This window comes from Pelecanus crispus, chromosome 2 (assembly GCF_030463565.1).
Source record: "Pelecanus crispus isolate bPelCri1 chromosome 2, bPelCri1.pri, whole genome shotgun sequence".
NCBI lineage: Eukaryota > Metazoa > Chordata > Aves > Pelecaniformes > Pelecanidae > Pelecanus > Pelecanus crispus.
In genome coordinates, this window is record NC_134644.1 from 29407582 (window position 1) to 29424676 (window position 17095).

General features: G+C 39.0%; 2 protein-coding genes across 2 annotated transcripts in view; one reads left to right on the plus strand and one right to left on the minus strand.

Annotated features, from left to right (window-relative positions):
- COL28A1 (collagen type XXVIII alpha 1 chain) overlaps nucleotides 1–1443 on the minus strand; it is a 71792-nt gene extending 70349 nt beyond the window's left edge. The window contains exons 1-2 of the mRNA XM_075705768.1: nucleotides 1323–1443; nucleotides 200–759 (exon numbers count right to left, since the gene is read on the minus strand). Coding sequence (XP_075561883.1) covers nucleotides 200–759; nucleotides 1323–1443 — 681 coding nt within the window. The remainder of the gene's footprint in view (nucleotides 1–199; nucleotides 760–1322) is intronic.
- C1GALT1 (core 1 synthase, glycoprotein-N-acetylgalactosamine 3-beta-galactosyltransferase 1) overlaps nucleotides 1–17095 on the plus strand; it is a 260990-nt gene that overhangs the window by 99969 nt on the left and 143926 nt on the right. The gene's annotated exons all lie outside the window — the stretch shown is intronic.

The following is a 17095-nucleotide window of genomic DNA, read 5'->3' on the forward strand; positions in this document are numbered from 1 at the left end:
TCTGCTACCAATGCTGGCACCCAGCTCTTGCAGATGTCCCACATGATCTTTACAACCTTGCTGAACTTCCAAACCGGAGGCCAGCTCCAGCCCTGGTTCACCTGCAAACCTCTGCACTGCCTTCAGGACTTACCTATCAAGGTTAAATGAGAAGGGCCACGGATAGATGGGTGACAAGATTAACATCAACATTACTTACCAGTTCCAATGCTACATCAACTATCAAATTCTGATCATCCAGGCATAAGGCATGTTTAGAGGATGAATCACCAGATATCACGCGCAACTTTTCTTCTTGGACTTTTTTCTTAGAAAGGCCAATGGTAAAAAAATGTATTCCGAGACTCCTAGCTGCTGTGGCTATACCCTGGACATTAGGGCTGTTTGGATGATCCACACCATCAGTCATCAAAAAAGCCACTTTCACGCTTCTTTTACGACCTTCAGTTTTAAACAGCTGAGTGGCATTGGAAATTGCATAATAGGAGTAGGTGCCGTGGCCAATAAAGCCCAGAGACTTGATTTTCTCTTTAAAATTCTGCATATTTTTCCAGGCTGTAAAGGGATGATCAATGCTGACTGTGCTGCTGAACTGCATACTTGCTAGTCTGACATTATACTTCTGAGACTTAACTGGCTTCATCTGGAAAATGCTGTCAGTTAAGTTTTGAGCAAAATTCTTCTGTAAATCAAACAACTCATTTTTGGCACTTTCTGAACTGTCCAAGATAAAGACTACATCAACGAGACACATATCACCTGTAATGGAACAAGAAAGTTAAATCTATGAATGATGGGCACACCTGCACAATACATTTCAGATAATTCTCTGCAACAATCCCAATCCTCAAATCATTTCCCCAAGGATTCCTCTGTTTTCCCAGTAAAAATTCTAAGGATAAATTTCACTGTAAATACCAAAAAATTCTACTGAAGTCAAGTAACTAAATGTAAGTTACTTTAATTCATACCAGTATTATTAAATACAGTCTACAGACAAAAACTTTCAAATTAGGGTCTTGATGCGATTGTTTTAGCATTTTAGTTGATTTTGTATACAAAATTTTCCACACGCGATTTCAAACTAAAAATTAGGCTTGTTTTCATTTATCTTTACAGAGAGACGCGTGCCAATGAAAATCATAGATCAAACTGGAGTCCATGACCAAGTAAATGTCACCAAAGTATTTTCCAGGCCTGATAATCAAAATAAATCACATTTTATAAATGAATACATAAGTTGTCAATTATTAGCTAATTATCCTGAAATATGTGGAGACATACAACATGATCAATCAGAAATTTCAAGAAAATGGTTTTACCTTCACCTTTTTGCACAAGAGAATAAGAATTCTTTTCTTTCTTTCTGTTTTGCCCATATACTATCTGGTCTGTTGTCACAGCCAAAATTAAAAAGCAAAAGAAAAAATATTTTTTCCACATAGTGACTTCGATCCCAAATTAGACAACTTTTCCTTCCTGTTAAAAAGTAAAAAAACAACCTGTGAATACCTCATTAATAGATGTAAATAAAGAAATACAGATACTTTACATAGAGAATACATATTTGTGGGAAGCACAATTCTAGAGACAACACATAAAAAACAATTACAAAAAGTCACTGGGTAGGTGATTTAAGCATAGCAGTCAGAGCAATCCCACCAGTAGCTCACATGTACATTAGAACCTGTTTTATTAGGGAAGAATTATGGGTAGAACAAACACAGTGTTCCCTTTTCTTTCTTAAAAAAAAAAGCCAGTGCTATCTTTAGCTTTCATTTGAACATCTAACAAAGGGTAAAAGAAATTGTTACTAACGCATACTGTTATTAACATACTTTGCTATTAAAATAATTATATTAAATAAGCAGAAATATTATAGAAAACATAAAAAATAGTTTGTTTCTGGAAATCCCTAACTGCTAGGAATAAACAAAGATCTGGGTGTTTTGGGATGCAGATATATCACCTAGGCCTGGAGCATCAGTATGAACAACTTATTCTTCTGAGAAACAATGGCTTAGTAATGAAATTCAATACATGAATGTACTATTAATGTTACATGGCTGTAACAGAATGTGTGCAATATTTTCCATAAAGACAATATTCTATTATGACAATATACACTAATAAAATGAACATTACAACATTTAAATCAGCAATTCAACGTATTTCTAGAGAAAATTGAACTCCATTAAAACTGATCTACAAAAAATGCCTGTAATTAACAATAATTAATTTTGAATATCATTAATAACAAAGATATTAAATTTAAATATCTTTCCTAAATCCTCTTTTCAAGTCCATCAAGCAGTTACATATACAGAAACCATCAGTGCAGTCCTCTAAAAGTAGAGAGGAAATAACTAAGTCTCTTACCTTCAAAGGCATTCAAAAAGCAAGCTGTGGATTGAATAAGCTGTCAGTGGAGAAAATATGTCCAGTAGGTCATATTGGAAAATATGTTTTGTTTACAAAAATAAAGCAATCTGTAAATAAATAGCCTATCCACTTGTAAATGGCTCTACCTTGCATCTAGATCCTTTATGGTCCACTAATGCTGTTTAGTTGGCCAAAGTTTAAATTAAGATAGTCAGGCACTTAGCCAGGGCTGAGTGGGAGACTAAGCCAATTTATTAAAGGGACAGTGTCAGTCTGGGAGCACGAGTGTTCTCCCATTTTAAATAACTGAAATTTTACCTTAAAAAACTCCTAGACAATCTGCATCTGTACTCATCACTTTGCCAGCCACACCTCTTCAGCTTGTCCATGTTAATGTTGCAGCACTGGCTAGATCAGAGATGTGAGATTAGTGCATTACCATTTGTAGGCTAGAACTGAGTTCTGACCTAAGGATTTGTGAGTCTGCCAGGACCATGAGCATGTCTCAAGGGTGGTAATTGCACTAGCAATTGCAATAATGAAAGACATGAAAAAAAAAAAAAAATCCTGAGCTGTTTTTCTCAGAAATTCTTTCTGATCTTTAAACCCTCTGAATGGTCAGACACAGACAGGATATCTAAAAGGGGGCCATCATTTCAGTAGCAATCAGCATACTGCATGCAAATTATATTTGCTCTATCTAATGCCTGGCTGCAGAGTGAAATTGGAATGTTACAGTGTTAAGTAAAAAATCAGGGTGAGAGAAAGTATGTCAACAGAAGGTCTCAAGGAACCATGACATGCCTTGAGGGAGTTTTGTGCAGATGCCCAGCAAAAGGTCAGTGCCCAGCCTCCAGAGAGGCATTGCCTATGAGGCAAGATGTCCCTTGGCACCTTGGTGGGAAGACAGAGTGGAGAGCTCCTTCGCACGGTGCTGCAGAAGTGAGGACTTGGCCTTCACCACTGGGATGTATCAGGTCCTTGAACTGCAATGATATTAAGCATTGAAATGTGTCAGTTGTGGACTGAAAAAGTCAAATTATATATGAATAATTTGGGCATTTCAAAAACACATGATAAAAAGATGCTTTTGAGCGAAGCAGATTTTTTGGCAGAGGTCCAATCTTTCATCAAACACTTAGGATTGAAAATTTATAAACAGTTGTTTATTAACCATCCAATTATACTGAATAGCTTTAAAAAAATCTGCCTAAATACTATATAAGTTGCTCTCTTTAACTTTTCTCAAGACAGATTTTCTAGACTTGAAATCACTTCAGTAGCTTATGTCTTGGACATTATTTTTAAACATATACCCCAAAACCAGACTTAATAACTAATTCTATAGGACAGTAATGTTGTCTATTCATTGCTTTTTTTGTGTCTATGAACCCAAAGACTGTATTTGCTCTTCTTCTTCCAGCACCTGATGGAAGTTTCACAGTGAAATTAATATCTCTCATTACCCAGAAGACACTTTTAGCATGGCAAGTAGTAGGCAAAGCTCAGGAATTGTCTTACCAAAAAAATATGAACGTTGGGGCTTTGCATTCTCTGTAAGTAATTTCTGCTTTTTTAGTTTTGTAGGAAAAGCACATCTGAAAGATGAAAAGGAAAAGGCAGAGAATATGGAAGTTCTAAACTTTGATTTTGATATTGCAGATTTAATCAAGTTATGTGATAGAAACTGAATACCATGTTTATCAATGTGCTGGTTCTGGCTGGGGTAGAGTTAATTTTCTTCATAGTAGCTAGTACGAGGCTACATTTTGGATTTGTGCTAGAAACAGTGTTGATAACAGGGATGTTTTCATTACTGCTGAGCAGTGCTTAGGCAGAGTCAAGGCCTTTTCTGCTTCTCACCCCACCCCACCAGCGAGTAGGCTGGGGGTGCACAAGAAGTTGGGAGGGGACACAGCTGGGACAGCTGACCCCAACTGACCAAAGGGATATCCCACACCATATGACATCATAGAACCATAGAATCATAGAATTGTTTAGGTTGGAAAAGACCTTTAAGATCATCCAGTCCAACCATTGACCTACACTACCAAGTCCACACTAAAACAATCAAGGGTAGACTAGACTAAACCATGTCCTGAAGTGCCACATCTACCCGTTTTTTGAACACTTCCAGGGATGGTGACTCCACCACTTCCCTGGGCAGCCTGTTCCAATGCTTGACTACCCTCTCCGTGAAGAAATTTTTCCTAATATCCAACCTAAACCTCCCCTGGCACAACTTGAGGCCATTTCCTCTTGTTCTATCACTTGTTACTTGGAAGAAGAGACCAACACCCACCTCACTACAACCTCCTTTCAGGTAGTTGTAGAGAGCGATAAGGTCTCCCCTCAGCCTCCTCTTCTCTAAGCTAAACAATCCCAGTTCCCTCAGCCGCTCCTCATAAGGCCTGTGCTCCAGACCCTTCACCAGCCTTGTTGCCCTTCTCTGGACACGCTCCAGCACCTCAATGTCTTTCTTGTATTGAGGGGCCCAAAACTGGACACAGTATTCCAGGTGCAGCCTCACCAGCGCTGAGTACAGGGGAACAATCACCTCCCTGCTCCTGCTGGCCACACTATTCCTGACACAAGCCAGGATGCTGTTGGCCTTCTTGGCCACCTGGGCACACTGCTGGCTCATGTTCAGCCGGCTGTCGACCAACACCCCCAGGTCCTTTTCAGCCAGGCAGCTTTCCAGCCACTCTTCCCCAAGCCTGTTGTGTTGCATGGGGTTGCTGTGACCCAAGTGCAGGACCCAGCACTTGGCCTTGTTAAACCTCATACAGTTCGCCTTGGCCCATCGGTCCAGCCTGCCCAGGTCCCTCTGCAGGGCCATCCTACCCTCCAGCAGATCAACACTCCCACCCAGTTTGGTGTCATCTGCAAACTTACTGAGGATGCACTCAATCCCCTCATCCAGATCATTGATAAAGATATTAAACAAGGCTGGCCCCAAAACAGAGCCCTGGGGAACACCGCTCATGACCGCTCCTGGACTTAACTCCATTCACCACTACTCTCTGGACTCGGCCACCCAACCCGTTTTTTACCCAGTGAAGACTACGCCCGTCAAAGCCATGACCTGCCAGCTTCCCAAGGAGAATATTACGGGAGATTGTGTCAAAGGCTTTGCTAAAGTCTAGGTAAATGACATCCACAGCCTTTCCATCATCTACCAGGTGGGTCACCTTGACATAGAAGGAGCTCAGGTTGGTCAAGCAGGACCTGCCTTTCATGAATCCATGCTGACTGGGCCTGACCCCCTGGTTGACCTGCACTTGCCTGTTGAGTTCGCTCAAGATGAACCTCTCCATAATCTTTCCCGGCACCGAGGTCAGGCTGACAGGCCTGTAGTTCCCTGGGTCCTCTTTCTGGTCCTTCTTGTAGATGGGCGTCACATTGGCAAGCCTCCAGTCATCAGGGACCACCCCTGTTAACCAGGACTGCTGATAGATGATGGAAAGTGGCTTGGTGAGCTCCTCTGCCAGCTCCCTCAGTACTCCCGGGTGGATCCCATCTGGCCCCATAGACTTGTGAGCATCCAGGTGGCATAGCAGGTCGTTAACTGCTTCCTCCTGGACTATGAGGGCTCCATTCTGGTCCCCGTCCCTGTCTTCTAGCTCAAGGGCCTGAGTACCCTGGGGATGACTGGTCTGGCTCAGCATATAAAGCTGGGGGAAGAAGAAGGAAATGGGGGATATTTGGAGTGATGGCATTTGTAACTGTTACGCGTGATGGAGCCCTGCTTTCCTGGAGACAGCTGAACACCTGCCTGCTGATGGGAAGCAGTGAATGAATTCCTTGTTTTGCTCTGCTTGTGTGCGTGGCTTTTGCCTTACCTATTAAACTGTCTTTATCTCAACCCATGAGTCTTCTCACTTTCACTGTTCCAATTCTTTGCCCCATCCCACTACAGGGGGAATGAGTGAGCGGCTGTGTGGTGCTTAGTTGCTAGCCAGGGTTAAACCATGACAATCAATTGCCGTTGATATGTCTTCCTTGAAGGCATCCAACTTCCAAAAAGTGCTAAAGCACATCTGTTTATTCTGTTTCAAGCATAGCTCTTTCACAGCATGCTCCTTAGAAACCTATTAGAGCACAACATGTTAGTGCAAATACTTGCTCTCAGAGAACTCCTGGTCTCCTGATCAAGAAATGTCATTAACAAGGCAGATGATTTGCTATGATCCAGATTTTATTTTGTGTAAAATGAAGAAACAGAAAGAAAAAGAGAGTTAACTATATATCAAAAGATTAACTTTAATGTTGCTTCATATGATAAATTAAAAATGCAAAATGGAAAATATTAAAGCCATTTAGTGATTCATGAAGCCTAAGGCAACAAGAAGGGCTTCTATAAGTACACAAGTAGCAAAGACCGGCCTTCTGTGATTATAAATCCACTGAACTATGCCCGCAGCAGTCTATGTACTACACACATAGAAAACCAAATCTGTTAAAATGAATGGGGCATATTTTCCTTATGGCAGATTAAACAAGGTGGGGAAAACTTTTTTCCCCTCCTGCAGAATCCTGGGAGCCTCTTTTCTAACGTAAGTGCATTTCATACAGTCAGCCTTTGAGTTCTTTGGCTACTTTCTACCCAATTCAAAACAGAGATACTAAGTTTGTGCACCTTTAGTAAGAAACAGGAGCCGTGTAGTGAATGCAGCACTTGGTGGCATCTACCACCACCACTCCCTGACACACACACATGGCAAAGAGAAGTCAGCCCTTACCTGAGTTTCCTCCACTGGCTGCTCAGTCCAGATGAACTCATGAACTTGGCAATCAGATCCCAAGGCTGCAAACCAGACACATCATTTGCTCTTACCAGAACAGAGGGAAACAGAGGGAAAAGACATGGGGGGCTGGTAGGGGCAGTGGGAGCAGTGAGGACAGGGAAAGGGAATGAGGACAAGGAACTTAAGTAATATGGGAAGGGAGCAAAAGTACTGCAGAAGAGGATTCCAAGCACTGGAGAAGTACCTGGGTGCATTGCAATAAACAGAACTACTGGGAAACCTGTGTGGCTGGGAGCGTAGGGGATGAGGACCCAAAGAAAACCAGTTTTAGTTTCACTGTTTATCAAACAACTTGCTGTACTACAAGGCACATTTCATAAACCTGGATACAAATATTCTTCTTGAAGAAAATTAAAAGTTATGAGCAGAGAGGGAAAGAAGCAATCTACTCAGGAGAGTAACATTCTAAAATTCAGAATACCTTCAAATTCTGCAATATCAAAAGCTACAAGGAAAAAATAATTAATTACTTAAACTTCACTAATCAAATAATTGTTTTTTTTTATTTTTTATACAGTTACAGACCCTAATAGTAATGTATTTGAATGTCTTATAGACAAGGTTTTCTCCTAAACCTTCAACATTTACTGCAATATTTGATCTCCCTGGCCACAGACACTGAAGCAAGTGGAGTTTTACAAAACATTGCCATTATAAAATGGTGTAGATATTCACACTTTCCTTCTCTTTTCAGTTCCTTTGTAGAAAACTGTAGAGAAACCATGCCTGCTTTGCTTTTCATTTGGTGTTTAAATAACAGCAATGGAATACACTAACTGGGAGCGTTTAAGTAAGCAGAGTACCTTTCCTGCTGATATTATTAAAATTTTGGTGAAGGGGAAAGAAGAAGGGGAAAAGAATAGGGCATCACTGACCAGTAAGCATAAAAAAGTCTCTGCCTTCATTCAGGCTAGTAGAAGCACCCTTCATTCAGCCTGGGAGCAAGGTCTCCTCTATTGCTAGAGCACATGCTTTCTGAAGTACCCACGTTCTGCTTCTCCAACAGTAGATCCCTTTTCTAAAAGACAGTCAGCCAGAAATCACGTCTTGGCAAACACCCATATCTATTCATGTGTGCTGTGAGGCACAAGTATGAGAGCATATGTAACTTTAACTCATTTAAAGGGTGAGACAACACATACTAAGGAACTCAGTGAGGTCTTTGCTGTTAGCAAAGATGGAGATAACCCTAATCTGGTATTATGGGAGAGCTGTACATCTGCCATATGATTGTACATAGTACCATTCCTACACAGAATTGTCAGTCTGTGCATGCTCTGTTAACATGAAATGTGCTGGAGGAACACACTGCTACCAGAAGAAAATCCTACATGCGCTGCTGCTCACACTCTTTCCCCAGTGCAACCAAGGAAAGACTAGCTGTCCCAGCAGCTGCAGCCTGCTCCTGAAAGGCCCCCTTCCCAGAAACCTCTACATCACCTCCTGTCAGATGATGGATGAGCATGTGTCACTTCAATTGAGGTTAATTGTCTTCAATGTTGCTTCCATTACACAAACTGAGAGTTTCAATGGAATACAATCTTTTACACTAAATATCTGTTAATGTTATATATAAATGATAATTACTGGCAGCATCCAGCATCTGTTGGATCAGACACAACAGTGATGATTAAGCATTTCATTAGTAATAAATTAGTCACATGGCTCACTCATTCTTCCCCTTATGCATGCTTAGATCATGCTTAGATGCAGCCTATCCATCCAGAAACAGATCGTCAGCTATAGAAGAGTGCTTTTTCCAGCAGTTGTCAAGGTTTATCTGCACTATGTGTCGAAACAGAATTGAGGGACTGGATTTCCAGCTGTCTTCAAAGATTTCTGACTTCTTTTAGACCTGTAAACATGACTCTTATCTGGCAGAGATCAGAAAATGTTAACATTTATGATCTTTAGACATAACAATCCCTGACTGGTCAAATACACATATAACCTGGTAGTTCTCACAAACATCCAGTATTCGGATAGCAATGGGGTCAAGTTTGGTTGCATTTCTCTGGCTAGAAAACCTGTAGATCTGTTACATGTTGTGTGTACTTGGTCTCTGGAAAGAGCCTAAGCTCTTCTTCACTACTTACTGTGCTTTGGAAGTACAGTAAGCTTGTTGACAGTTCTGTTACAGGATTGTAGTTTTACAATTCAGAGCTTTATTTTTTCACTAGTCTTGACAGTATATAGTTTCATAGCTTTATATCCACTTAGAAATCAAATCTGATGGCAGCAATGCCTCCAGATTTACAGCACTGTTTTTAACGCTACTAATACTTCTTGCCAAGCTGGTTAGTACAGCAGTGTTTCAATGGCTGCTCTGAACCACATGCTCTGAACCAGACGCTCAGTGCATCTAGCTCCCAGGACTATTGAATCTGTCTAAATGCACTCATTACATGACCACACTAAAGTGGGATATATGTCTGCAATACAAAGGTTTATCTGTAAAACTCATCTTATGTTGCTCTTGAATTTCGAATTAAAAAGCCTTCAGTTCCTGCATTTGTGCTAAGTCACCTCTTCTATTGGAAAAAAATCATCTATCAGCTTTCTTTCCTGGTATATATCTTTCCTATACCTATCCTCCTTGAACACTTCCTGCTATTCTTGTTCCTGCAATTAAAAAATGGTAAAGAAGAAATAAACAGAGAGAGCTGACAAAGATAAGAGATAGCTTCTGTATGAAGACAAAGTAAATTATGATTCTGTAGCTTGGAAAGCCACAACTGAATCCAAATATGATACAGATCTGTAAAAGTATGAAAGAAGGTGACTATTCTGTAACACGAATGTAAATGAATGCAATATCTCAAGGGACTTACACTTTGGATCAGTCTGGTCAATGATATTAACCAAAAGTGACTGCCCTAAATTTGCATTTTTATTCCCCAGTATGCTCTTCACTCAACAAGAATGACAATAGTTACTATAAAGAATGGTAGATTTTTTTTCTGGCTAGGAGACTGTCCTGGTTTCGGCTGGGATAGAGTTAATTTTCTTCCTAGTAGCAGGCATAGTGCTGTGTTTTGGATTTAGTAGGAGAAGAATGTTGATAACACGCTGATGTTTTTAGTTGTTGCTGAGTACTGCTTATGCTAGGCAAGGACTTTTCAGCTTCCCATGTTCTGCCAGGCATACAAGAAACTGGGAGGGGGCACAGCCAGAATAGTTGATCCAAACTGCCCAAAGGGCTATTCCATACCATAAGACGTCATGCTCAGTATATAAACTGGGGGGGGGTTGGCCGGGGAGCAGCGATCGCTGCTCGGGAACTGTCTGGGTATCGGTCAGCGGGTGGTGAGCAATTGCATTGTGCATCACTTGCTTTGTATATTATTATTATTATATTGTTACTATTATCATTACTATTTTACTTTATTTCAATTATTAAACTGTTCTTATCTCAACCCAGGAGTGTTTCTCACTTTTACTCCTCCAGTTCTCTTCCCCATCCCATCGGGGTAGGGGGAGTGAGCGAGCGGCTGCGTGGTACTTAGTTGCTGGCTGGGTCTAAACCACAACAGAGACATAGCTAACAAATGCAATTTGAAACACATATTTTACACAGTTTTTAAAAAACACTGTTCCTAATACTAGATATATCTTAATTCAGTGCCATTGTTATTCATACCCTATGCAAGTAAAGACATGATTCTTATGCCTTTTAAAAATCAGATTGCAATAAACGTATCAAAAGGGTCATTAAGTTGCTGAATTCAATTTATGTAAGCTATAAAGATATTTATGCTATCTAAATCCTGCCCTCTGGTGTATCTACATGACAATGCATAATGATAGTATTTCATACTGGGTGACTCATTCAGCATTTAATCAGGACACAGCTAGTAAATGAGGCTACCATCTGGGCAAAACATTTGTCCCCTTGTAATAGAAGATGGAAGCTAAAGACTAAGATATTGAAAGACTAAGATACAATGCCTCAAGGAGGGAGGATATCTCCTGGAAGAACTGGTTTTATTCCTTAGTTCCTATCTGATCGTGAGAAACTAAATACTTATTTCACACATTCCTCTCTTAGATACCCAGATTGGGAGAGCCAGTACCTGATAAAGGGAGCACTTCTGAGCACTACAAAGTCAATGAAAGCTGAAAGTGATCAGTGAATATATCAGCAAGGTAATACGATCTGCCGAAGTTAAGTCCAGTTCCAGGTTTTCAGAGAATTCAAATGACAGTCTTGTTCTGTCACTTTGGATCACAGATAATACCAGCCTTAGAAATGTTCCTCATTAGTCTTAAGGTAAATTATTACTTACAACTGGAAGAAAAAGAGCAAGGACTAAACAGTAACTGTTCCAAACCAGACTTACTTTACTTCCTGGCAGTCCAGTTCCTGAAATTCCACAATCCCCTTTTGGACCAGGCTCACCTTGTTGTCCCTAAATAAAAAAAAATAAAATAAAATAAAATAAAAAAAAAATTAGAATAGTTTTTATAAAATGTTTCACTTCACTGCAGCTTGAAGCAAAGATGACCAAAGCTTTTATGTGTGGCGATCACCTCATCTGTTGTGTAGCCACTTTGTGGCTACAAAAAATTATTAACTTGAAAAAGTGCTTTGGTCAGGCTCAGCAATGAGGAATCCGGTTAGAATACAGTATATTTCATCTTCAAATCCTTTAAATAACCCTTTGTAAAGCCTGTACACTGATAATCACAGCATATACAAAGAATGAAAGTATGATCTGTATAAACGAAAGAATTTTCAGAATACTAAAACCTAGGGGAAACAGTCTTGCAATCTGTACCTACAACTTTTACAATCACACTGTTGAATCCATATAATTTGGTATATTTTTAAAAGGGCACACATTTTACATAGACTGGGAGGCATTTGAACCCCAGCTTCAAACTCCATATGTATTTAGTACTTTCTCTTACCTAAAATCAGATAAGCCAGTATGCAGCATACATACCATCATGGCATGGCGGGCTGCAACAGCACATCTGAAACAGTCTGCTGGGCTCCATCAAGCAACAATTTTGCAAGTTTAAGCAATCAGAATCCAAAACAGAAGTCATGTGAATGACAGCAATGTCAGACTATGTATTTTTTTCTTTTTCTGTAAAGGGAAGAGCAGCAGTAGACTTACATAACTTAATTAGAAATTGCCATGTCTTTACAAAGTCAGTATTTACACCATGTTGCAACATGCAAAACTTCAGTAGTATTTAGGTGTTCTGTTTCTGTACTCCTGAAAGGATTTGGCTAGTTTGGCTAGTCCCCCTTGCCCAGACATGACACAAATAGAACAAATCCCAGAGATGGACATAAACCAAAAGAAAGGCCAGCCTTCCAGGAATCAAATATGGAAAAGGATAAAAAATCCTAGGGAAAAAACTGTTTCCAATTAATATATGAAAAACCATTAACTAAGCTTGGTGTACCTTGATCTCTGATGAATTTTAAGAGATCTTTAAAGAAGAAGCGAAGCTCAAAATGTAGCTTCCACTGTACAAAGTCTCTACATGATTAAAAATTCTTAAAGAACTCATAGACTTGTACATAGAGCAGACTTGGAATATTCTGCAGTCAGAGTTACAAAAAATGTAAATTTATACCTCATCCTTGAGGAAAAATTGCTGAAAATAGTTTGGGATACAACTGCATGAAAGCAATTCTCACATCAGTGAGATCAATTCACTGATCAGAACTGTAGGCAATGTCTGAGAGGCCTGAAAATGTGTGATTAAAATAAGACTTGCCAAAAGTCAAGCTGAATTAGTCTTTAATGATTTTTTTTTTAATGTGTAAGTTTAGCCATATCAATTACAAGGAACAGTGAAATATAAAAAGCAGCTATTACGCAATGGTGACAAGATTTATAATCATCTAGGTACAATCTCAAAACTAAACAAATATTCTGCAGAAATAAAGATGCTGCTGTTGGACAAACGTACAAATGTAGAGATAGCTACAGGAAAACTAGAAGTGGAAAATCACAGTGTGGAAAACAGAAGCAAAGTTCCAAGAGTTTAAAAGGCTCAGAAACTTTTGAGAAATCCACAGCATCACTAACCAAATACTGCTCCAGCATTTATTTTGACATCAACACAGGAAATGTAATTTCTGAGTATGATAGAATGCTCAATTATAAAATGTACATGTCCCAACAGTTCATGTGATCTACTAACTGTGACACAGCGGTCTCTGAGAAGGTGAAATTCTTTTGCGTTCTTAAACACCAAATAGCTCTTGTGTTTCCATTAAACTTGCTTGGTACCTGTCATTAGTGTAACAGAATTTACTGGTTCAAAATACAATTTTTCATTTTTAAATTTCTCTGAATCTCTCTTGCACCAGCGACATAGGAAACGCCTCTTCTGCAGTTTTTGTGTATGTTAGTATTGTAAACTCATGTCCCATACTCTCCTATGGAAAAATGTCAGGGACACACAAACTGCAGTTCGTCTTTGTTATAAAAAGAACCAGTAGGTGATTATTGGAAACAGATGTGAAAAAGTCACTATGTCCCACTTCAACAGTAGCACAGGAAGTGGAATGATGAAAAATGAAACAGATAAGCATTAAAATACAGGCTGCCAATTTTGCCTTTGATATACGATAGACTACTCTATTTGAATTACTCTTAATTTTTCCACACATTTTGGCCTACTTTATTTATCAAAACAATTGCTGAGTCCCTAAAGATTACTATTAGTAAGGAAAAAAATGCTGGGTTTATGAGGGATTCTTAAAATGGAAGGAATATTAGAATGAAATGTAAGCCAACTAATTGTTGCACCATTAGACCACATTTGTGGCTTAAATTAATAAACCCCATGAATATGTAACACATGAAATGTAGGTTCTTGGATAATACAAATTCTCCGGTATGCTTAGAGACAAGAAAAAACAGCCAACAAACATTAACACAAACGATCGAAAAGGCCAGCCCATACACGTTTTTAAACTAAAGGCACCGAATACAGGGAGATTACTGGAAGGATGGAAGAGCAATAGTTTATCATATGTTTTCTTTAAAAAGTTTTGCAAAGCTATCAAAACATTCGAAAGACCATTAAAAATTATTTACTGTAATTCAAAAGAGAAAGTAGGAAATTCTTTAATATGGAAGCCAAAGACTATGCATTTCCTTTGTTTTCTGAGAAAAGAAAGAAATATGAGAAGCGGCTAAAATAAGGAAATATGATCCTAACTCCAACAGTGCCAAAGAAACCGTTAAAAATGTGACATCTAAATATTTCCAGGCCAACTATCAGCCTTTGTATCTGAAGAAGGAAGTTATTCAGAGAGAACCTGAAATTGTCCAATTAGTACTTTAGCTTATAATTTCTATTTCAGACAATTTTAAAGAGAGTTAATAATAAATAAAGGAGAAAAGGTAAAAACGCACAACTCCATGGCTCGCAGAAAAGCAGGTTCTGAAATCCTAATCACATACACATTTGGAAAGAACTGACCAAGAACCCAGGCATGCCAGAAACAGCATGCTCCAATTCAGATGTCTCCGTTTTAAAGGTCTGAGATCACCTAATTCGCTGAAGAGGAAAGACAAACAAATGTACATGGGTTAGGGTAGGCATGCTTACCTGTTTAATACCTGGGTTTCCTGCATTGTAGTTTTGAGCTGACCACTAATTGAAAATGTTACCAGCTATTTTAACAGCTTTTCTCTTTCATTTAAATAATAAGTTCTACCCTATTGAGTTAATACATAAGGGACATGTAAAAATCACCAACATCATATGTAAAAGTCTCTTACAACTCAAAAACTGAAAAAGTATTCCAAATCATCACTCTTTCAAGAGGCATTTTTCTTTATGAAATAATGGAACTTACTAATATGTAATGTTTATAAATACATTAATATAAATTGTTATGTTATTTATTGCATGGCATATTCATTTATATATTCATCGGGGGTTGGACCAGATGACCTTTAAAGGTGCCTTCCAACCCAAACTATTCTATGATTCTATGATTTATATGCCCATTACCAAGTAATTCATTCCCACTATTTGCTGTTACAGTAAATCACTGGATCAATCCTCTGTTTTAGTAGAATATTCATCTGCTTTTACTTTTCAGTAGTTGTTTTGTTTGGTATGAGAAGTCTGTCAAATATAAACAGAATGTAGGCTGTAAAATTACACAGCATTAATGCAAGGCTGGAAATAAAGGGATTATAGAAGTAATAATCAAAATAACCAGTACATACTTAGAAGAAAAAGGTAATTCAAGCTGGCCTGCTTCCACCTTAAAAAAATTAGTTTAATAGAAGTCAGTTGTGGCTTCACCTGGAAGACCAGCTAACATTTTAAAGTATACAAATTGAACATTGCAGTAACAGCTTAATTTCTGCAAGGAAATGCTGACTCCTTTGTTTCTCTTGTTAATCCCTTTCATGGCAGATCTTAAATCTCCCAAATCCTTAACGTTCTTCCTTCATAATTAACGAGAATAACAAACGTTGCTTTTTCTTAGACAGCAAAAATTTGGTTTTGCTAAGAATACTAATTTTGCATAGGATCATAGAAATGATACTGTCCGCTATAGGGAAAACTGAGTAACACTGCTTTAAACTATGCAGAATGGAATTCAGGACTACAGGTTCATGTTCTGACCTGAGTAAATTCTCCTTAATGCCCTACTCTCTTTCCCAACATCAACCATTCTGTGAATCTGTGATACTCTGTATTTACTGTACTGTTTCATCTACTCCAGAGATGCTCATGTCCGGGCAGTCGCACTGAAGTGAAGTAGGAAAATTGTATCCTCTCTTTGGTGACATACAGAGTGAGCAACATACGACAACATTAATGAGATCCCTGTCACAGTAAGCAATTCTCTACAGATTCCCATCTCCCGTTTCCTTTGAGCTCTTTATTGAAATGCTTTGCTTAATGACTACTCTCTAGGAATTTATGAACATTTCCATTTTGTCTTTGATGTAGTATATAGAATGTAAGGAATAATACTCAGAATTACCATTGACAGGATTTAGTTATGATCCACATGATAAATCTGAGCATTGACAATAATACCTATTTTTCAGTACTTTTTACTTATGTGAGATATTTTGAATTTATCCTACATGTCTAGGTAATGAGGCCTCATTTGTTCTTCCCCTGGGCATGTTTCTGAGTCTACAAAGTCAAACGAAGACTCCTGTTTGGCACCTGTAGGGCTTGGATTAGACTCCCTATCCACTTGTAATTCCCATCACAGAGCACATTCAAACACAGAGATGAAACAAAGGACACATCTAGAGAGCACGTATAGAACACATCTGTATAATTACTGACAGGCTGGGTACCATGCCCTTTCATTAAGGTTGCCCAATACTTCCTATTTAAGACTCTGGTTGTTGTTGTTTACAGCTTTATATAACTTTAAAGACATAAACTGAAACTATTCGTGCCAGAAGTCGTTCCATCTAAATTTTAGTCAAAGCAGTCATTTCCAAGAATGAGGCTAACAAAAACCAGGTTTTTCTTTGGTTAAATAAAATCTGCATCTTTAACATTTTAAAACAGTAAGGTATACTGTGGAAAGTGCAGAGCTTAGGGGAGGAGAAAGCGGATGAAAGAGGCATTTACTTGCTGTAGTTCTTATGCAAAGCTACTGAATTTTGGCCAAACTGTAAGCCTTGGAAAAAGGTAATCTGCACCCAGCCATGAAACACGTGGACTGGAACAGGGAAAAGAACTCGGGAAGAGAGAAGCTAGAGGGACCGAATGTGGAAAGGGCTGAACACGAAGCTAAGGGAGCTACTGGTACCAGAAAACTTGTGTGTCGCACCCCACTTCCGCGTGGGAAGGATTCTGGAGAGCCATTTGGAGGGCACACAGGCAACAGCAGGCCCCGAAACAAACGAGATTTCCTGCGCTTTTGTCATCCGAGTTCACAC